Below are 22,863 nucleotides of genomic sequence, written 5' to 3'. Positions count from 1 at the left end.
ACTCTGCTAACACTTTATTTAGAGCTCTATTATGATACATATCCTATTATAATAGTCTAGATTAAAAACTCTTGAAGAAAGGAAATCTGTCATTATTTTCCAGATAAAGGGAGAACTAGTTCAGCTGACAATAGAATGTAAAAAGGAACTGAAAATTAAATCAGAAAGTAAAACTTGCAAAATGTATTGACTCACAAAAACAGAAAAAATGAACCAAACCATCATATACAAGGCAAACTAATTTCAGACTCTTTACAGCAATTCATTCAGACCCAGGGTGTTTTAAACAAGACCACAGAAAAACAAACAGTGCCTGGAATGTCCTAAGTGCCATGCAAATAAGTTTTTTTTAAAGATTTATTTATTTATGCATACAAGAACTGGGGTACAGGCCAGAGGTGCGGGAGGGTGAGAGGATTCACCAGAGACAGAGTGGGGAGCAGAACAGGCAGACTGAGTGAAATACACTGCTGAGGGGAGGAGTGGGTGAGACAGGAGAGGTCTGCTGTGCCATGTGGGCATCTTCTTGGCCAGCTGGGCCAGGATGGAACTCGTGCTATAGAGGCTCCAGACAGCCTCATAGTTAACCTTGCACCACCAGGGAGGCCCAACAAATAAGTTTAATTAAACAAAACTCTAACCCTCCTTTCTGCTTTCAGTACTTTATGACTTAATGAGAACCTGTAGAAAGCTGATGATCTGCACTGATTCTAACTTCATCTTTAACTCAGTTTGCTCATCTGTGCCTCAGTTTGCCTATCTGCACAATGGGGACAAGTAATGACACCTCATTATATAAATGAGTTATTGTAGAGATTTAATACATACAGTACGTAGGATACTGTCTGCACAGAGAAACACTATGTGTTAGCATTACATGTTACTGAAGTTCACATAGGCCCATACTGAAAAACTCTAAAATATGTTTAATACTACTTATAGTATAGGGCACTGATCTTAGTAGCAAAGCCCATACCACAATAACGGAGCTGAATTTTTAAACCTTCAATCAGTCATTCAAAAAAGCAAAGTAATTGCCATACACCACTATAAAATTGACCCTTTTCCTTGACCGTTTTCTCCTTTCCTTTCTGATAACCACTCCTTTGTTCTTATAGTCAGTTTGCTTTGTTCTTTTATTTATGTATCACATATGAGTGAAATCATAAGGGATTTATATCTGATTTATTTCACTTAATATACTCTAGGTACATCCATGTTGTTGAAAATGGCAGTTATTCATGTTTTTTACACTTGAGTAGTATTCTATTACCTATATGCATAGAAACTAGACTTTTGGTGGTGAACAGTGTATATGTAGATGTTGATTTATAAGACCATATATGTGAAATCTGTACGATATTATAAATCAATGTTACTTCAATTTAAAAAGGAAGCAAAATGGTGAGGTCTGAGAATAGAAAAACTTCCTAGTCACTCACTGCACAGCCTACTAAATGGACCGCAATACCAGATTGAAATTTAAAAAAAAAACAGCCTAAATTTGTATCTATGAAGGCAATTAATTGAATTTATTTTCAGTAACTCTTTCTGCATTTTCCATAATAAATGTAAGAAGGAGAGGAGGAAAATTCAAACTGATCACAGAGTTGATTGGAAGAAAGTTCTATATGGGAAAAGATACAGTTAATCCCAGTCTACCTGGAGTAGACCATTTGTTTTGACAAATATATAAGAGGAGGAAGTTGTAAGTGGAGTGAGGTCCTGGGATTGGAAAAATCAGGACCCCAAGCATAATTTTTAAGATGAGGAGTATCTAGTATTTAGAAATAAAGGATTCTCGGCAGGACCTGGAGCAAGGGTATGTCCAGTGGCAGTCTTAATAGTCATTGAATGACATGGGGACATTGTAGGACACGAGTTTAAGGGTGCTAGAAATGAAATTCTAGTATAGATGTGGTAATAAGTATTACTGGAATCTGCTTTGAGAAGAGATTGTGATTCTCCAATGAGAGAGGATGGGAGAAATGGGAGATTTCACTATGAGAAAAGCAGAGGCTGCTGTGAGGAGACGAGATAATATGAAGACTCCACTGTGAATTGAAAAGATTCTAAGGCCAATAGTGATAAGAATGGGGGATTATGGGTAATCCAAGTGATGAAAATACAGGATAGTCTTGTGGATGAATCCAGAAGTATCATGGACTTTTGAGTTTGAAAGTGGAAAATACACTGTGGGAACCATCTTATAGATTAGGAGGGGATGGAATGCTCCCTGCTGTGACAGGGCAGGGTACAAAAGGGTACTCTAGAGTTATAAAATGGTGGTCTAATGAGAAGGAACAAGAAATAAAGCTCCCATTGGTAGGGGCAGGAAATATTAGAAATTCCAGGAAAGTTTCTAATGGGAAACGATGGTGTTTCTCTAGTTTGAGAAGAGAGGGACAAGTGCAATCCCAGAGGGAAGTAAAATAAAATAGGAAAAGGATGCAAAATGTGGGGCTAATGGTGGAAGAGGATAGCAGGAGGAGAGGAGTGGTTTCAAAAAAGATAACAAGGAAGGTCATAATTAGAAAAGTAGTGGCCCTTGCAAAGTTATGAGGGAGTTAACTGAAAAATAAAGTCTCAAAAATAGTTAAGAGTTTATTAGATAAAGTGAGGATTTGAATCTTGGGAAGCTGAATAGCAGATTTTACACTATGTGAACTGTTCCCAAAAAGCCTAAGTTTGAATTTAGTTTATATAGCCAGAAACAGTGAGTCATCAACACCAAGAAACCATTCTTGATAGGAGGGGGCTTCTGACCTAAATTGTCCCATGTGAAGATAAGCTCGTGCTAGAGGAAGGCAATGCAGCATCCAAACTCCTGCCCTGGAAGAACACCCTGCAGAGATGCCAAAGCTGGGTACCCATTGTTTAAATCTTCATCCAAGTGCCTCAGTCAAGGCGGGGCGGGGGAGGGGGGGTGCTGAAAGTCTTGAAAGGCTGGTTTACCTGCAGGCAGCCTATAAAGATGGTTTGTTAATTTGTCTGTCAGACCAGGAGTGGAATATGCAGAAAATTTTACATTATGCTTATACTCTTAAGTGTGAGAAGAGAGTGTACAAGGGCAGGACCATAGTGTTATAAAGGTAAGTTAACTAGCGTTAGGTGTAAAAAAATAATGTGTGTCCTCTAATGGGAAGGACTGAATGCTCCACAAAACAGGACTGGGGGTTCTAGTGTGAGTGCACAGAACACGGTGGAATATGGGACTCCCATTCCATTGGAGAAGATGAGAAATTGCTGAGGCTCACAGCGAAAGGGAAAGGAGGGCTTAGCACTTGTAACAAGGGAAGACTTAAATAGGCTAGAACAAGGTGTATTATGGAGTCCCAATTGGGAGAGTATGTGAAGCACTTCAGCCAGTGTGAGAGGGTCACAGAAAAAAGATGACTCCCAATGTCAGGAAAAAGGAGAGCTAGTACAAGAAATACCCTGGAATTTCTAGTAAAAGGGAATGGGAAAATGCGGGCTCCTAATTAAGATGCGTTCTTGGGCTTCACAGTGGAATCAGACTGTTTAAGGATACCAGGTAATTGGTTAAGGTGGGAGGCCCCGGGAGGAGACAAGGCACACGTGGTTGTCCGGTACGAGAAAAGGGAGCCCTAGCGGGAAGAGGCAGGAAATTCTTGTGGGCAGGGCCAGGAAAGAATGTAAGAAACCTTAGGTGGGAAGCGTTGGCGCCATGGTGGGACCCTCCTGGAGATCTTAAAAAATATGGTTGGAAGTCAGAGATTGGAGAGCGGGAGATTCACCCAGAGCTAAAGGAAAACCGCAGTGTGAGGGCTAAGAACACAGGGGACACAGTGTGGCTAGGACAGACGATTATGCTGGAGCATAACTTCCCCCATCTCAGGGGCCCAGCTCCACTTACCCAGGCAGAGTTCAAAGACGTAGGCATAGTAGGACCAGAGCACGACGAGGACGATAACGAGCACTGGCACCCAGGAAAGTACCCGGCGGCAGCAGCGCAGACCCCCAGACAGAGTCATCTTCCAGCCCCGCCGCATCTTCGACTCGAAGATCGACCAAGCACGCCTGCTGGCGCTGGGTCGGAACTGCCGGGGCGGCTGCGGGGAGGCGGGAAGGCGCGCCGTGCGGCGCTCCACTGCCTAGCCTGGCGGGAGCCTCCTCGCGGAGCCGGCACCACCTGTGGGGCTGCGGGGCCGGCGCGCCGGGCCCGGCACAATAGGCATGAGTCACGGCGTGGAGGAGCTGGCCCCGCGAGAGCGGAAGGTGACCCGCCAGGCAGGCGAAGCGGGCACGTTCCGCGGGAGAGCAGCCCCTCCCCTCGCCGCGCGCCCACCCCCTCGCTACGAGCAGGGCGCTGGGTGGGCCTCCGCAAAGCGGCGGAGCGGAAGAAACTTGGGCCCGCCCATCTGCTCCTGCAGCACTGCGTCCCCCTCACTTCCTCTCTGGTCTTTTTCTCTGTTTTCCCCGGGTCTGCCTATCGGCTCCCCAGCCCCCACAAGCCCATACGCAGCGTGAAGATGCGAGCCATGGCATCTCCTGACTTAAAGGTCATCCGCCCCATCCTCCCACTGCTGCTCGAACCGTATGCTTAACACGTAGGGCTGCAGTCGCTGCTTAGGTAAGTCCTTTCACAGGGCTCCTTCTCCTTCCCGCTTTTTTCCCTTCCCTCAGACTAAACAAACGTGTTGGTTCAGAAAAACCAATGGGGGAGATATTCGCTCTATGAGGGGGTCAGGAAAAGCTGCAAAGATAGTAATATGTAAGTTGAGTTTTAATAATAAGAGCGCCAGATGAGAGGGGAAGGACCTTTCAAAGGGAAGAAGCAGCGTTTGCAAAAGCACTAGTAATGAAAATCCAAATGTGTTCAAGGAACAGTTAGCATGCCTCGAGGAGACGTTGTGTGAAAAGGAGAGACTGAGAGACTGGCAGTCTAGGTGGAGGACAGCAGTGAAGGTCTGTTTGTGCCCTGCCAGTGTGTGTGGACATAATCCTGTAAAGCACATTATGACTCCCGTAAAGCCGACTTTGGAGGCAATGAAATGACATTATCAGAGACGTATTTTTGTAAAAGAACTGGCAGGATTTTGGAGAGGAGACTGGTCTGGAAGCAGAAAGACCAGTTAGGATGTAATTTAATTCAGCTTGTTTTTGGAGTGGTTGTTTTTAAGTCAACTTTGGTATAAAAAGAACAGCAAAACAGGGACCTGTCCCGAAGAAAATCATGTTTTCATTAGGCCAGGAGATGTTCAGTGACATAAGTAAAATAATAGAAGTATAGTAGACTTAACATTTGTGAATCTGATGTTGAATGATGTCCAAAGACCTATGACATGAAGAAATTTGTGATTTTTTCTTAGACCCATGTTCGATTCAAATTTGGTGTGACTGCATTGTGGGGGCAAGGATTTCAACAAGGTTGCTCTCATGTACCTTTAAAAATTCACCCACTCACCCCCAAACCGGTAATAAGTATCATTTTACTTTCTGCTTTTATGATTTCCATTTTTTTAGATTCCACATGTAAGTGATATATTTGTCATTCTCTGTCTGATTTATCTCACTTAGGATAATGTCCATCCATGTTGTTACAAATGGCAGAATTTCCTTTTTTCCTCATGACTGAATGGTATTACATTGTACACACACACGAATATATATATATATATATATTTATTTATTTGTTTATTTGTTTTGTTTATACATGCACTGGGTACAGTCAGAAGCACGGGAGGGTGAGAGAATTCACCAGAGCCAGAGCGGGGAGCAGAGCAGGCAGAAGGACCGAAGTACACTGCTGAGGGGAGCAGCGGGAGGCAGGAGAGGTCTGCGCGCCATGCGGGACCCTCCTCCGGTGGCCGGGGAGCAGCCGGGGATCGAACCGGCGCCGCAGAGGCCGCGGGCAGCTTCGCAACCCAGCGCTCAACCACTGCGCCACCGGGGAGGCCCTATATATATATATATATATATATATATATATATATATATATAAACATAGCTGTGAACAAAGCTTCAGTGAACATGGGAGTGCCTATGTGTCTTCTGTGACTTGTTTTCATTTCATTTGGATAGATACCCGGAAGTGTGATTACAGAATTGTATACTAGTTTTACTTTTGATTTTTTGAGGAATCTCCATACTGTTCTTCACAGTTACTGGAACAATTCATATTACCTCCCACGCTGAATAGGGGTCCTCTCTTCTTCACATTTTGCCAGCATTTGTTATCTCTTGTCTTTTTTATTTTTCCTATTCTTACAGGTGTGAGGTAATACCTGTAAGTTCTCATTTGTGTGTGGTGAAAACATGTAAGATCTACTCTTAATCAAATTTACAGTATCTAGTACAGTATTATTAGCTGTAGTCAACATGTTGTACATTTAAGCCCCATAACCTGTTTATCTTATAACTAAATTTATACCCTTTCACCAACATCTCACTCCTACCCCTAACCCCAACCATGATAGACACCTTTCTACTTCCTGCTTGAACTTCTGTCAATGTTATCATATTCCACATAACAGTGAGATCATACAATAAATATTTGTCCTTCTATGTCAATCATTTGTCTTTTCATTCTGTAGGTACAAACACATTGTTGCAAATGGCAGGATTTCATGGCTGAAAAATGGTGTTTATATATATTCACATATGTATACATATGTTCACATTTTCTTCATCTTTCAGTGGATACTAGATTGTTTCCATGTATTGACATTTGTGAATAACACTGCAATGAACATAGCAATGCATATATCTCTTTGAGATACATATTTCCGTTCCTTTGGATATATAACCAGAAGTGGAATACTGGACTCCGTGCTAGGTCTATTTTTAATTTTTGAGGAATCTCCATACTGTTTTCTATAAAGAAGGTACCAATTTACATTCCTATCAGCTGTGGACAAGATTCCCTTTTCTTCATTTTTGGACAACACTTGCTATCTTTAGTGATTTTGATACTTGACATCCTAAGATGTGAAATGGTAAATCACTGTAGTTTTGATTTGCATTTCTTTGAAAATTTTAGTTGAGCACATTTTTAATATAATACTGGCCATTTGTATGTCTTTTGGGGGAAAAAAAGCTTTTCAGGTCCTTTGTACATTTTTTAGTAATGGGTTTTTTTGCTATTGAATTAATTGTATGACTTTTTATATTTTTTGGATGCTAACTCATCAGATTTATGGTTTGCAAATATTTTTCTCATTCTAGGCATTTCCTTTTCGTTTGATCAATTACATCCTTTGCTTTGTAAAAACCTTTTTTTCAGTTTGATTTAATTCTGTGTGTTTATTTTTGCTTTGTTACCTTTGCTTTTGTTGGATACCAAAAACTCACTGTCAGGGAGCATTTTTCCTATTTATTTTATTTTATTTTTATTGATTTACAAGACCATGTACATTTCAGAGGTACATCTTCAACTCTATGTGGATATAAGCCTCACCTTATACATCACAGAAGTTCTAGTGCCCTTGCCACTATCTATTTGATGCCCTCTACCCTTCCATCCCACCCCTCCGGTAACCACCAAATTTTTCACAGAGTCTGTAGTTGTTTTGTTGTGATTTATTGGCTTTTTTCCTCTGATTTTCTTTATAGTCCACATTGAATAATTGCATTTCACTTTCTGACTTATTTTCATATAAGAGAATCACCTCAGTTGCCATTCCTGTTGTCACAAAAGACAAGATTTCGTCTTTTTTAGTGGCTGAGTAATATTTCATTGAGAATAAATACCATAACTTCTTTATGTAGTCATCTGTCAATGGGCATTTAGGTTGTTAGTTCTTACCTATTGGAACAAAGCTGCTATATACATAGGGATGCATCAATCTATTTGAACTAGTATTTTCATATTCTTTAGATAAATACTGAGGAAGGGTATTGCTAGGTCATATGATATTTCCATTTTCAGTTTTTTAAGGAAATGTTGAACTTTTTCTATAATTCACCAAATTACATTACTACCAACAATGAGCTAGAGTTCCTTTTCATCACACCCTCACTAACACATATTATTTCTAGGCTTTTTGATGTAGGCCATTATCACAGGTGTGTGGTGAAAGCTCATTGTGGTTTTGATTTTCATTTCCCTGTTAAGCTGAGCATTTATTCATGTGCTGTTAGCTATGTGTGTATCTTTTATATATATATATATATATATATAAAAGCACTGGGAGGGTGAGAGAATTCACCAGAGCCAAAGCGGGGAGCAGAACAGGCAGACTGACGAAATACGCTGCTGAGAGAAGCAGCGGGTGTGGCAGGAGAGGTCTGCGCACCATGTGGGAACCTCGCCAGCTGGCCGGGGATCAAACAGGTGCTGAAGAGGCTGCGGACAGTTTCGCAGCCCAGTGCTCAACCGCTGCGCCACAGGGGAAGCCCTGTGTGTGTATCTTATTTAGAAAAGTGTCTATTCAACTTCTCTGTGCATTTTTTCATTGAATTGTTTGGGGTTTTGTTATTGAATTACATGAGTTCCTTTTATATTTTGCATATTAAGGCCTTGTTGGATATATGATGAACAAATATTTCCTCCCAGTCTGCAGGTTTTCTTTTCATTTTTGTGATGGTATCTTTTGCTGTACAAGAGTTTTCTAGTTTGATGTAGTCCCATTTATTTACTTTTGCTTTTGTTTCTCTTACCACTGGAGTTCAGTCCCCAAAGACTTGATTGAAGTCAATGTCATGGAGTGTTTTGCCTTTTTTCTTCTAATTACTTTATGTTTTGAGATCTTACATCTGATGCTTTAATCCATTTTGAGTTATTTTTTATGTGTGTTGTGAGATAGTGTTCTAGTTTTATATCTTTGCATGTGGCTACCCAGTTTTCCCAGCACCATTTGTTGAAAAGGCTTTCCTTTGTCCATTGTATAATCCTGGCTCATTTGTCTAAAGGCTCTTGGAACAAATTTTTTGGCATTTCATGGTATGCTATTTTAATGAAGTAGACTTGGAGAAGCAGTGATTAATTGTTAAAGGCAATGTTTGAACTGGGTTTTGAATGATGAATGCGAGTTCACCAAGAAGATAAAAATTGGGAGCAAGGGTTAAGGTGGAAAAAGGAAATATGTGGTAGATTTGTAAAATATCACAGTGTGTTTGGGGGACTGCATACAGTATGGTCTTGCTGGGAGATATCAGAGTCTAATTAAAAGGTGATGGGGAGGAGGGGAGAGAGAAGAGAGCACAAATTAAGACTGTTTGGTGGGAAGAATCAGTAGAGCTTGTTGACCGTTTGGCAGTGGACGTGTGGTAAAGTCAAAAGTAACAATCACTTTTCTAGCTTCAATGGATGAAGCAGTGTTAGCCGCCATGATAGGGTCTATGGTGAAAAGAACAGTTTTAGTGGGGAAAGATGACTTTTGCTTTAAGACATGATGAGTTTTGTCTAAGTCCTTTTCTTTTATGGTAGCTTAGTCACCTATCAACTAGTCTGGGGCAGGGGGGTTATTATAAGGGTAGCTCATGTCCAGAATGGCATGGAGGGCCAAGATACAGAGAGACAGTTCACCAACTGGTTTTATAAATAAAGTTTTATTGGAACACATTCACATCCATTTGTTTACCTATAGTCTATGGATGCTTTTGCATTGTAATGCAATTATAAGACATTCAAAATCTAAAATTTTAGGCTTTGATCTAAAATTACTTTCTGGTTCTTTGTAGTACAGCATGCCATCCTCTCATCTATGCAAAAGAGAATGTTTAAAACCCAGAATCCAACCACAGACAAGACTCGAGTATCAAAATCTCTGTAAGGAAATACGTGGAGATTGACCAGATTGGAGATGTGGGTCTCATGGGGCCCAATATGGGACCTGGGGGCTTTCACCAAAGGCATCTTGGGATGCCCAAATCAGAGAACAAGCTGAACTGAAAACAGTGTAGGCAAGATGAGGACTAAGTAGCAGGACTGAAGGTTACTCCAAGTCAAAGCATGCTTGAGGCAAGAATTTGAAGCCAAGATACAGTCAGATACCCAGAGCTGGGGTGGAGGTATAGGATGAGGGGATGAATTTGGGGGATGGTGGAGGACAGACATGTTGGGGATGAAAGGAGGAGAGCAAGAGCAAATGTAAATGAGTTGGGACCAATGGCAGCTGTGAATGGGGTGGCCGGGTGGTTGGGGTAGTAGGAAATAATGTCAGAATGAAAGTGTGTTTTGAGAGGTAATAAGGGAAGTCTGAGGTGATTAGTAGAATTACAACTGTTAGTGTTTGTAGATTAGTTTTTTTTAAAAAAGATTTATTTACTTATGCATACCAGATCTGGGGTACAGGCCAGAGGTGTGGGGGGTGAGAGGATTCACCAGAAACAGAGTGGGGAGCAGAACAGGCAGGGTGACTGAAATACACTGCTGAGGGGAGCAGCGGGTGAGACAGGAAAGGTCTGCTATGCCATGTGGGTAGCTCCCTGGCTAGGGATCGAACTCATGCTGCACCATGTGGGTAGCTCCCTGGCTAGGGATCAAACTCATGCTTCAGTGGCTGTGGATAGCTTCATAGGTTGCGTCTTAACCCCTTGCACCACCAGGGAGGCCCTGTAGGTTAGTTTTTATGAGTCAGCTGAGGTGTGATACTTTTGTGGGTCAGTCAGATTAAAATAACAGTAGCAAAACAGACAGTAACTTTTCTTGGATTGGGCACACTATTCCTACGTTTGCCTGAAGGGAAATAATGACATATTCTGGACTGTTTCATGGTGGCAAGAAAACTCATTAAGTGTTCTTCTAAGTGATACCCATCCAATTGCAGCAAGTATTGGAATTGATTAATATTAGTGGGAGTCTAATTCTTGTTTTACAATGTATCCTGAGCCTTTATATATATGAAGTTTCCCAGGCAAATGAAGAGGCATGGGATGGCTTTTGTGGACAGGACCTAAAAGGGCGTGGAGGAAGAAATACTAAAACTGTTTGAGTGGGAAACAATTGGAAATGTAAAGCCTAACATGGTCTTCAGTAGCCACAGATACTATTGAAAGAGAGCAAGACAGCATGTGATGGTTTTATATCTCCCTTGGAGTCTTCAGCATACTGTCTTGTAGCTACTCGAGTGACCTTTCTTTCTCCTGAATTTTATGAAAATTACCAGGGTTGTGGTGTTTGCTCAATGGTATGTGGAAACTGAGGGGGCAAAAACCAGTTATAGATCAGTGTTTTGTGTAAACACTATAGTGAACAATTATAAACAAAATTAGTGTGGTAAAATAGAACAAATCATATTGTTTGAGGAAGTATAGCAGTGCAGGTGCACTTACAGAACTTGAATATAGCATGCCTGTTGCTCTACCTGTTGGCCTGCAGGTATTGAATTTTATAGAGGTCGGTCTGCATATAGAGAGCTCTGAATAATACTTTTTCAAATCTGGATATTAAAAACAGGGTCTTGGTCAAATTTCAGGTTGTTATGAAGTTCACAGAGAGGGAATACTGGTTTGATAAACAGTGTCATAGTAGGTGTGAATGGGAGTAGGAAATGCAATAAAATATATCATCTTAGTGAAGATGTCTACCACTTCCAATGTGGTGTTACAAATTTAGGAAAGAGAAAGATCCATGTTGACATTTGATAAAGTGGTATTTCATGGATAATTTGGTGGTTGGGATAGCATAGAGTTATACTTTAGGCCTTCTAGGCCTGTCTTCAGTCTGAGACCAAAATCCTGGCATACAGTAAATGCTCAGTAAATATGCGTTGCATAAGCGAATAAATTTTTCACTGAATATCCATGTTCAAGGTTTTGAATGGACTGCAGTGGCCCTCTAGTGTAGTGTGGCAGAACCACATATCTGAAGTAGAGGCTACTCTGCCAGAACTTATTTTTTTTTTTTTTTTTTTTTTTTTTTTTTTTTTATAGAGGCATGTTTTATTTATTTATTTATTTGTTTGTTTGTTTTGTTTATACATGCACTGGGTATAGTCAGAAGCACGGGAGGGTGAGAGAATTCACCAGAGCGGGGAGCAGAACAGGCAGAAGGACCGAAGTACACTGCTGAGGGGAGCAGCGGGCGGCAGGAGAGGTCTGCGTGCCATGTGGGACCCTCCTCCAGTGGCCGAGGAGCAGCCGGGGATCGAACCGGCGCCGCAGAGGCCACGGGCAGCTTCGCAACCCAGCGCTCAACCGCTGCGCCACCGGGGAGGCCCATACTCTGCCAGAACTTAAAACACTTTGTCCTTTGTGGTTCTGTGGGTGCCTAGGTCAATAAGCACCTTGTGTCAGAGATCCCCAAAACTATCTCCAGCTGTGGTGATTTGATGGAAAGTGTCACAGGACTGAGTATATAGCATTTTTGTGAATAAGATTTATTATAGTGCTACAGTAAGGATACACAGCTAGATCGTGGAGGAAAAAGATACAGGTGGAATGTGGAGGAATCCCTGTGTAGGTTTCCTTATACTCTCTTCTGCTATGAGCAGTTATGCAGAATGCATTCTTTACCCATTAAAAAAAACTGTAGCAACATATATGAAATATTGTCTATGAAATGTCTGGAAGCCCATTAGATAATTGGTGCCCAATATTTTTACTGGGGACTAATTAGATAAGCACTCTTCCTAACACATACCAAAATCCCAGACTCCCAAATGGAAGCAGGTATTCTGTATAAACCACATTACTTGTATAAATCATCTAGACACAATGAGCCACCCTAATCAGTTTATTGTTGACTGGTAATCCTCTATGAGCCAAATTCCCAGATGCCACACAAAGGTCAACCTTATAAGCACGCTTTTCAAAGGATAGGAGTGTCTTTTTACATTAAGACTTCTTAGCCCAGCACTGCACTGTTTGCTACAGCTGATATTAATGACCAGAATAATCCCAGCCATATAATCTTTCAGGATAGGATTTCTCTACCACCCCCTGATATTTGGGGGCTTTTATGACTTTAAGATCTTAGAAAAAGGAAAAGTATTTGTAAAAGAAAGTCTGACTCACTTTGCATAGGCTTAACTTTTCTGGTTTCTGCTGCTCTAAACTATGATGGTCAGATTAGACCTCCATGAATGTTTGGGATCCTTCAAGGCAGTATATTCATGTCATGAGGTGGCCTTGATCAGCACCTTGGGTTAGCCATGACCACTATTTTTTGAGGATTAGAGGCAGAGGAATTTCCCAGGGTAAATACAGGGTTTGATCTTGCTACGCCAATATTATGGAAGAAATAGTTTTCAGCTCTTAAAATTTGGCTGTTCTGTATAACTCTTTTCTTTCCTGGAAAAGTCAGTAAGTGGAGTGGTCATTTTGAAAGGATGATGAAGAAACTAGCAATATTATCTAGCAACTCCAGGAACCACAGAACTTCCTTGATTATCTGGAGAGCTTCTCAGTATAGAACTTCTGAATTTGGGCCTCCCTGGTGGCACAGGGGGATAAACACAGCACTGTGAAGCAATCTGAAGCCTCTGCAGCATAAGTTCGGTCCCATCCCCTGCCGGCCTGGGAGGTGACCCACATGGTGTAGCAGACCTCTCCTGTCTCGCCCACTACTCCCTTCAGCAGTGTGTTTCAGTCAGTCTGCCTGTTCTGTTCCCCACTTTATCTCTGGTGAATCCTCTCACCCCTGCACCTCTGACCTGTACCCCAGCTCTTGTATGCATAAATAAATAAACCTTTTAAAAAAGACATGGTGGAACAGGCTTTTTTTTTTTTAAAGATTTATTTTTTTCTTTATACAAGCACTTGTTACAGTAGGAAGTGCAGGAGGGTGAGAGAATTCACCAGAGTCAGAGCAGAGAGCAGAGCAGGCAGACTGACCAAGTACACTGCGGAGGGGAGCAGCGGGTGCGGCAGGAGCGGTCTGCGCGCCATGTGGGACCCTCACCCGACGGCCGGGGATCGAACCGGCACTACAGAGACTGCGGGCAGCTTCACAACCCAGCGCTCAACCCCTGCGCCACCGGGGAGGCCCGGAACAGGCATTTATAATAACATCAGTTAATAGCTGTAGTAGTGTATTACCTGGTGGTAATAGTTTTATTTGGTCTAAAATCAAGGATCTCTTAAAAATATGTGAATTTTTTATAAGTATATAAATAGAAACTCTTGTCTAAAATAAAGGTAGTTGAGGGTCTCCCCTGGTGGCACAGTGGTTGAGCGCTGGGCTGCGAAGCTGCCTGCAGCCTCTGCAGCACTGGTTCGATCCCCGGCTGCTAGTGAGGGTCCCACATGGCACGCAGACCTCTCCTGCTGTGCCCACTGCTCCTCTCAGCAGTATATTTTGTCAGTCTGCCTGTTCTGCTCCCTGCTCTGGCTCTGGTGAATTCTCTCACCCTCCCGCGCTTCTGACTGTACCCAGTGCTTGTATAAATAAATAAATAAATCTTAAAAAAAAAACTATTTAATAAAATAAAATAAAGGTAGTCAAAAAAATAAAGGATCTTATTTATTTCAAACACAGATGTCATTTAGATTTTCCCTAGGAATTTTTTAAAAAGGTAAATGTATCGGGCCTCCCCGGTGGCGCAGCGGTTGAGCGCTGGGTTGTGAAGCTGCCCGCAGCCTCTGCAGCGCAGGTTCGATCCCCGGCTGCTCCCCGGCCACTGGAGGAGGGTCCCACATGGTGCGCAGACCTCTCCTGCCGCCCGCTGCTCCCCTCAGCAGTGTACTTCGGTCCTTCTGCCTGTTCTGCTCCCCGCTCTGGCTCTGGTGAATTCTCTCACCCTCCCGCGCTTCTGACTGTACCCAGTGCTTGTATAAATAAATAAATAAATAAATAAATAAATAAATAAATCTTAAAAAAAAAAAAAAAAAAAGGTAAATGTATCTTGAATAGTCCATTTCACATTGTAGACAGGTCCAGCATTCAATCTTATATCCTCATATATGCCTCTTTGCTATTTAGAGGCAGAAAGTTGGTATTAGTGGTTGTTTAGGGCTGTGGGTGATGAGAAGTATGAAAGAAAATGAGTGATTTCTAACATGGGTTTCTTTTTAGGATGAAAATGTTCTAAAATTGATTGTGATAATCCATATCATTGTGAATTTCCATAAAACCATTGAATTGTACATTTAAAATTGGTTAATTATATGGTTTATGAATTATGTATCAATAAAGCTGTTATTTTTTTTTTAACTGGACATATGTAGATTTCTTAAGAATTGTCACATTTACTGCCAGAAGAGTTGTAGCAGTTTTCCTTTCTACCATCAATGCATGAGAGTGCTTATTTCCTCATACTCTCACCAACAGAATGTATTGCCATATTTATGCCAGTCGGATAGGTGAGAATGGTCTCTCAGTATTTTTACTTCGCATTTCTCTCAATTTTGAGTTTGAACATTTTTCATGTTTTTAAAGGTCCATTTTTGCATCTATTTTGTGAATTGTCTACGCATATATTTTCTCCATTTTTCTGCTGGGTTTTGGTCTTTTTTTGGAGCGGGAAGATGTTCTTGTCTTTGTTCACTGAATTCTTAAGTGTTCTTTGTACATTAGGTATATTAGACATTGCTAGCACCCACACTCTTTAAGCATTATATGCTACTGCTGCTCTGTTCTGGCACTTTATCCACTTAAACCCCGTTCTTTTACCTCTTTAATGGTGCAGATACTTGTCAGAGAATAATAATTGAATATTGTCTAGGCCCTTGAAACCCACTATCTAGGATCATGTTTCACAGCTGTGTTCCCTAAAGTTCCACCAGTCCAGAGGGAATACAAGCAGGTAAAACAGTTTAATAGCCATTCTGGAGGATTTAGGGGAGTTTTTCTTCTGACTCTTAGCTATTTATTTTTTTCCACAGTCCCAAGCCTAGGTGAGGAAACTAATTCTCTCTCTCTATTGTAATCTTTATGTCTACTAGCCACTGCTAAAAAAAATCGAGGTGAAATCACAAGTTTCTGGATAAAAAGATTTGCCTTGGCAGTCAGCTTAGGGGAAGACAGTGGAGGAGGTCCACCATTCTGTTTCCTGAACTATATATATATATCAACTTAAGAAGTGAAAGTTTTGGGGCCTCCCTGGTGGCGCAGGGGGTTAAGATGCAACCTATGAAGCTACCCACAGCCACTGCAGCATGAGTTCAATCCCCAGCCAGGGAGCTACCCACATGGTGCAGCAGACCTCTCCTGGCCCACCTGCTGCTCCCTTCAGCAGTGTATTTCAGTCAGTCTGCCTGTTCTGTTCCCCACTCTGGCTCTGGTGAATCCTCTCTACCTCCACACCTCTGGCCTGTACCCCAGTTCTTGTATGCATAGATAAATAAATCTTTTTTCAAAAAGTGAAAGTTTTGGGTCTCCCCAGTGGTGCAGCAGGTTGAGCACTGCACTATGAAGCTGTCTGCAGCCTCTACAGCACGGGTTCGATCCCAGCCAGACTGCGAGGGTGCCACATGGCGGCAGACCTCTCCTGCCGTGCCTGCTGCTCCCCTCAGCAATGTCTTTGGTCCATCTGCCTGTTCTGCTTCCCGCTCTGTCTCTGGTGTATTCTCTCACCCTCCCGCTCCTCTTACTGTACCCGGGTTCTTGTATAAATAAATAAATCTTTATAAAAAAAGTGAAAGTTTTATTTTGATTCAGTCTTACCTATGCCACTTTCTGAATCTTCTTTGGTATTATTAGCACTATTCTCTCTTTTGGAATGAGCCTGGGGGGAGGGGTGTGTGTATGTGTGTGTGTGTGTGTGTGTGTTTATTTTAACGCTGGCCCTTGTGTGTGTGTGTGTGTGTGTGTGTGTATTTTAATGCTGGCCCTTGACAGCCTTCAACTGCCTTCTTCTTGACAGTTGGGAAGTTTATTTAAAAATTTAACATGCAGGGCCACCCTTGTGGTGCAAGGATTAAACCTCAATGCTATCAAGCTGTTGCCAGACACTGCTGCATGAGTCCGATCCCCAGCCAGGGAGCTAACCCACATGGCGCAGCAGACCTCTCCTGTCTTGCCCACTACTCCCCTCAGCAGTGGATTTCAGTAGATCTGCCTGTTCCGCTCCCCACTCTGTCTCTGGTGAATATCCTCTCACACACACACCCTCCCCCCACACACACACCTCTGGCCTATACCCCCATTCTTGTATGCATAAATAAATCTTTAAAAAAATTAAACATGAAATTACCATATGACATAGTGATTGCGTTATTGGGCTTTTATTTATTTTTTTAAAGATCCATTTATGCATACAAGAACTGGGGTACAGATCAGAGTTGCCAGGGTGAGAGGATTACCAGAGACAGAGTGGAGAACAGAACAGGCGGATTGACTGAAATACACTGCTGAGCAGAGCAGTGGACAAGACAGGAGAGGTCTGCTGCGCCATGTGGGTTAGCTCCCTGGCCTGCCAGTGATCCAACTCATGCTGTGCTTCGTTGGCTGTAGATAGCTTCATAGTGCTGCGACTTAACCCCTTGCACCACGAGGGAAGCCCCCGTGTTACTGGGTTTTGTCCCAGAGAAATACACACTTATATCCATACAAAAAATTATATGTGAATGTTTATGTGTTTTATTCATATCTTAAAAAACCTAGATTCTCTTCATGCCAAGTACTACCACACAGAAACAAATTATCAATACACACAAAGGCATTATAGCGATTGAAAAATATCTACTCTCAAAATTTCCCATAGAGTATGATTCTACTTATATATTATTCTTGAAAAGATGAAATCAAAGTTTCAAAGAACAGATCAGTGGTTCTCAGAGATGAAGGGTAGTGGTAGGATATGAGTAGAGAATAATAGCATAAGGGAATTTGGGGGGTTAAGGTAATTTTCCTTTATTATTATTGTAGTTATGGTTATATAATGTTTACCTGTGTTAAAATTAATAGACCTGTGTCAAAAAAAATTATTTTTGCTTTATTTTTACTTCTAAAATAAATTTAATATAAAAATAGTAATCATGCAAAGTTAATGAAATATGGACCTAGCTCAAATGTAGTGGAATGGAGCCAGAATGTAAAGGACCTTGGATGTCTAACAGTAATTTAGTATTTATTCATCAAGCAGCAGAGAGGAAATGCAAGTTTATAAGTTTGGCAGTGAAAAGTACAAAGACAGTTGTCATGTTATGGAGGAATGTTCCGCAGGAAAGGTTACACAACAGTCCTAGGTTACTTAGTTGCTGAAATCCTCCCCAAAGACCTGTATTCAGAATTTGCCTTTGTCCAGTTTCTGGTGTATGAGCTCTGAGCTGTTGGAATGTTCTACCTGACAAGAGTGCTTTTGAATGCCTTCACCCACATGGTACTGGATGATGACTTAGTTTACCTTAAAATGTCATTTTTAGTGAATGTCCTATTTTGTTCTGCAAGGCTGGATTCCAAGTAGTTTAGGTAAATCATGCAAGTACTGCATGCTTGTGTGACTGACTGCCAATAAAAATCCTGAACACCAAGGCTCAAGTGAAATTCTCTCATTGGCAACACTCCTTATATGTTGTCCAATTTGTTACTGGGGAAACCAGGTATGTATATATGATTCCACATAAAGCTTGTATGATTTCTCCTAGATTTTCCCCTTCTGTCTTTTTCTTTTGCTGATTTTAATCCATATCCTTTTGTTTTAACAAACTGATGCTATGAGTATAGCAACTGTTCAAAGTCTCATGAGACATTCTAGTGAACCACCAAACACAAGGGTGGTTTTGGAGATAGCCAACACAGGTACATATTGATAAAAGGGTAAATTTCACCAAGATATTAAAATTCCAAATTTGTATGCACTTAAAAAGAAAGATTCAAGTTACAGGACACATAAATAGAACCTGAAAGGAAAAAGACAATTATATAAAGTGGAAGACTTCAAAAACCCTCTCTCAGTAATAGAATAACAAGACCAAAAATAAGCAAGGACACAAATGTATACCACAACTACCCAACTACATCTACTTGTTTACTGAACATTCTACCTAATGAAGAAAAAAAACATTCTTAAGTGCATATGGAACATTTTTTAAGGTAAGCTATATTTGATTTTGTAAATCAAAATTAAAAGGAAAAATAAGAATTGCAATCACACAAAGTATGTTCTATGAGATGGATTTAAAATAGAAATCAATAATAGTAATATTGATATAACAGAAAGAACGCCAAACTCTTAGAAACTAAACAGTGTACTATAAATAGGCTGTCTTTAAGGGAAATTAGTAAAATATTGAGTAGAATAAAGATGTGCTCGAAGGAAATATAACATCTAAATTCTTTAAACATCAAAATTCTGTGATCTGAATTGTAATCTTTAGGAACTAGAAAGCAAAATAAGCAAACACAAAGAATGAAGAAAATAGTAAACATGAGAGGGAAAATTAACAAAACTGAAAACAATAGAAAAATCAAAACCAAAAGCTATCTTTTGAAAGTATCAGTAAAATTGATCAACTTCTAGGAAGGATGAAAAAAAAAAAGACAAACCACACCAATATCCAGAAAGGGTGTATGTAACCACAGACACTAAAAAGATATCCAAGAAATACTAGCAACAGTTGAAATAAGCTCAAAATTGAGATGAAAGGGACCAATTCCTCAGGAGCACAAATTACTACAAATCATACAATATGAAAAATATAATTTGAAAAACCATACAACTCTTCTTAAAAAATTGAATTTTGTTGTTAACTATTGTTTGAAGAAAAAGATCACACCCAAATGATTCACCTAGCAAATTCCACCAATGAATTTTTTAAAGAATTAGTGTTAATTGTACACAGTTATTTCTAGTATGTAGTAAAAGAGAGAACACTTCTCAACTCATTTTATGAATTCGTTAATCCAAAACCAGACAGTAAAATACATGGAAATTATAGAACAGTGTCCTTCAGGAGCATAGAAGAAAAATTTGAAGAAATAAGCAAAATATTCACAACTCGAATATGGCAACATTTTATAAGGATAGTATTCCATGACTAAGGATTGTTCCACAAATGAAAGACTAGTTCTATATTTGCTTATCAATACCATTCTCCATGTAGAATAATTAATGTATATGATCATATCAGTAAATTCAAAATAAATGACAAGGTAAAAGCTCTTTTCATGATAAAATTTCTAAGCAACTAGTCACAGAATGGATCTTTCTCAACTTAATAAAAATCATGCATAGCTGTCAATATTCACCTTCAATATAAACGGACTAAATTCTCCAGTCAAAAGACATCCCATGAATGGATAGAAGGTGATACTCAGTGCAAATATAAACAAAAAGAGGGCTGGGATATCAATACTAATATCACACAAAATGAATTTTTAAATAAAGACCATACTAAATGACAAAAATGGCAGCTATATAATGATAAAGGAGTCTATCAAGAAAATATAATAATTGTTAATATATATGTGCACCCAACAAAGAAGATCCAAAATATGTAAAGCCAGTATTAACCAACCCAGTGAAAATTTGACAGCAAAACATACTAGTAGGGCGTGTTAGAATATATCCAGAATGAAAATCAGCAAGGAAACAGCAGTTTTAAATGACATGTTAGGCCAGATGGACTTAATAGATATTGTAGAACATTCCATCTGAAAATAGAACATACACTCTTCTCAAGTGCACATGGAACATTCGCAAGGGTAGATCATATTTTGGGATACAGAACACGTCTCAGTAAATTTAAGAAAATTATAATCACATGAAGTATTGTAACCAACCAAAGTGTTACAAAGTTAGAAATCAACAAAAGAAGAAAGCTTGAAAATTCATAAATATGTGAAGAATAAACAACAGGCTACTGAACAACTATTGGGTCATTGAAGGAATCAAAAAAAAAATGAAAATGCCTGAACACAAATAAAAATGAAAATACTATGCACCAAAATCTTTGGGATGCAGCAAAAGTAGCACCAAGAGGGAAGTATATGGCAATTTCTCAAACAACAAATCTCAAACAATTTAACCATACGTATAAAGGAACAAGAAAAAGCTGAACAAATGAAGGCAAAAGTGAGTAGAGAAAAGGAAATAAATAAAAACCAGATTGGAATAAAACCGATTGGAAATAAGTGAAATAGAAAACAAAAAGACAATACAAAAGATCAGAGAAACTAAGAGCTGATTCTTTGAATAAATAAGCAAAATGGACAGACCTTTAGCTATACTCATAAGGAAAAAAAAAACTCAAATCAATAACATTGGAAGTGCAAGAGAAGTTACAGTGAATTCCACAGAAATACAAAGGATCACAAGAGATTATTATGAACATCTATATGCCAACGGATTGGACAGCCTTAAAGAAATGGATAAATTCTTAGATTGGTACCACATTCCAAGCATGACTCAGGAAGAAATAGGAAAATCAGGAAACAGATTAATTACTAGTAAGGAAATTGAAACTAATGAAAATTTCCCAAAATATAAAAGTGTAGAAAACAAAAATCCAAAACAAAAGACAGTGTCATTTGGTGAATTCTAGGGAACATTCAAAGATTTAATACTTGCCTTCCTAAGCTAGTTCATAAATTGAAGAGGCGAAAATGCTTCTCAACTCATTTTACAAGACCAGAGTTACCTGATTACAAACCAGAGACAGCTATCACACACAAAACATTTGATATACCTGGAAAGATGTAAAAATTCCTAAACAGAAAGTAGCAAAGCAAATTCAACAATACGCTAAAGGCATCAAACACCATGATCAAGAGGGATTCCAGGAATGCAGGATGGCTCATCATACCCAAATCAACAAACATGTCACATCAATAATATGAGGGATAAAAATCATCAGACTACCTCAATAGATGCAGAGGAAGCATTTGACAAGATTCAACATTGATTTGTGATTTTAAAATCCCAATAAAATGAGTTTAAAAGGAAAGTACCTCTCATAGAAATAACAATATATGAAAATCAAACTGCAAACATCACACCCAGAAAGGTTTTCCTCTAAGGTCAGGGATAAGGTAAGGATGCCCATCTCACAACTATCATTCAACATAATATTGGAAGTCTTAGCCAGAGTAATTAGTCAAGAAAAAAAATTTTTAAAGTCATCCAAATTGGAAATTAAGAAATTAAAGCCATCATTATATGCAAATGACCTAATATTATACAGGAAAGTCTTAAAGGCCACTAAAAGCTTAGAACCAATAAATGAATACAGTACATCTTCAGCCTACAAAATCAACATACAGAAATCTTTTGCATTTCTATCCATACACAGCAAATGAAGGGGAAATTAAAAAAACAAACCTATCTACAATGGCATGAAAAAGTATAAAATACCTAAGAATTTTACCTGAAGGATAGACATGTACTTTGAAAAGTATAAGATACTGCTCAAAGATTGAAGAAGACACAAAGAAATTAAAAGACACCCTGCTCAGGAACAAAGAATTGTCAGAATTATAATGGCCATTTAAGCTAAAGAAATACACAGATGCAGTTCAATAACTATCAAAATCCCAGTGGCATTTTTCATAGAAATTGAACAAAAAGGCCTAAAGTTTGTATGGAACCAGAAAAACCTAGGATAACCAAAGCAATTGTGAGAGGGGAAAAAAGTGGGGGGGGAATGGAGGTATCATGTGCCATGGCTTTAGACTATGCTACAGAGCTACAGTAATCAGAACAATATGCTATTAGAATAAATGAAGGCACATATCAATGGAAAAGAATTGACAGCCCAGAAATAAACCCAGGCATGCATGGACAAATACTTTACAGCAACAGAACCAAAAACATACAATGGAGTAAGAAAAGATTCTTCGAAAAATGGTGTTGGGAAAACTAGACAACCACATACAAAAGAATGAAATCAGATCACCATAGACAGAAATTAATTCCAAATGGATTAAAGACTTCCATACAAAGTTTGAGACCATGAACACATAGAAGAAAATATAGGCTGTATGTTTCTCAACATCAGCTTTAGAAATATCTTTGAAGACTTGCCTCCAATGGCAAGAGAAACAAAAGCAAAAATAAACAAATGGGACTACATCAAAAT

The 22,863-nt window shown here is 39.7% G+C and overlaps 1 protein-coding gene and 1 long non-coding RNA gene across 4 annotated transcripts in view; one reads left to right on the top strand and one right to left on the bottom strand.

The window, feature by feature from the left end:
- The window catches only part of ZDHHC15 (zinc finger DHHC-type palmitoyltransferase 15), a 96,181-nt gene that overhangs the window by 68,828 nt on the left and 4,490 nt on the right, over positions 1–22,863 (bottom strand). The window contains exon 1 of one of the 3 annotated variants that reach the window (XM_037512235.2): positions 3,878–4,104. The exons of 1 other annotated variant lie outside the window; for it this stretch is intronic. In XM_037512235.2, coding sequence (XP_037368132.1) covers positions 3,878–4,013 — 136 coding nt within the window. In that variant the 5' untranslated portion in view covers positions 4,014–4,104. Of the gene's footprint in view, positions 1–3,877; positions 4,105–22,863 lie in introns of those variants that run through there. One more of the 3 variants, XM_037512236.2, reaches the window with a different exon arrangement.
- Positions 4,311–22,863, top strand: part of LOC119246058 (uncharacterized) — a 37,475-nt gene continuing 18,922 nt past the window's right edge. Inside the window, exon 1 of the long non-coding RNA XR_005125453.2 lies at positions 4,311–4,594. This is a non-coding gene — a long non-coding RNA (uncharacterized LOC119246058). The remainder of the gene's footprint in view (positions 4,595–22,863) is intronic.

This window comes from Talpa occidentalis, unplaced genomic scaffold (genome assembly GCF_014898055.3).
Source record: "Talpa occidentalis isolate TD23 unplaced genomic scaffold, MPIMG_talOcc4v2.1 talOcc4.15, whole genome shotgun sequence".
NCBI lineage: Eukaryota > Metazoa > Chordata > Mammalia > Eulipotyphla > Talpidae > Talpa > Talpa occidentalis.
Note: the sequence above shows the minus strand (reverse complement) of the source record. Positions and strands in the feature narration are given on the sequence as shown.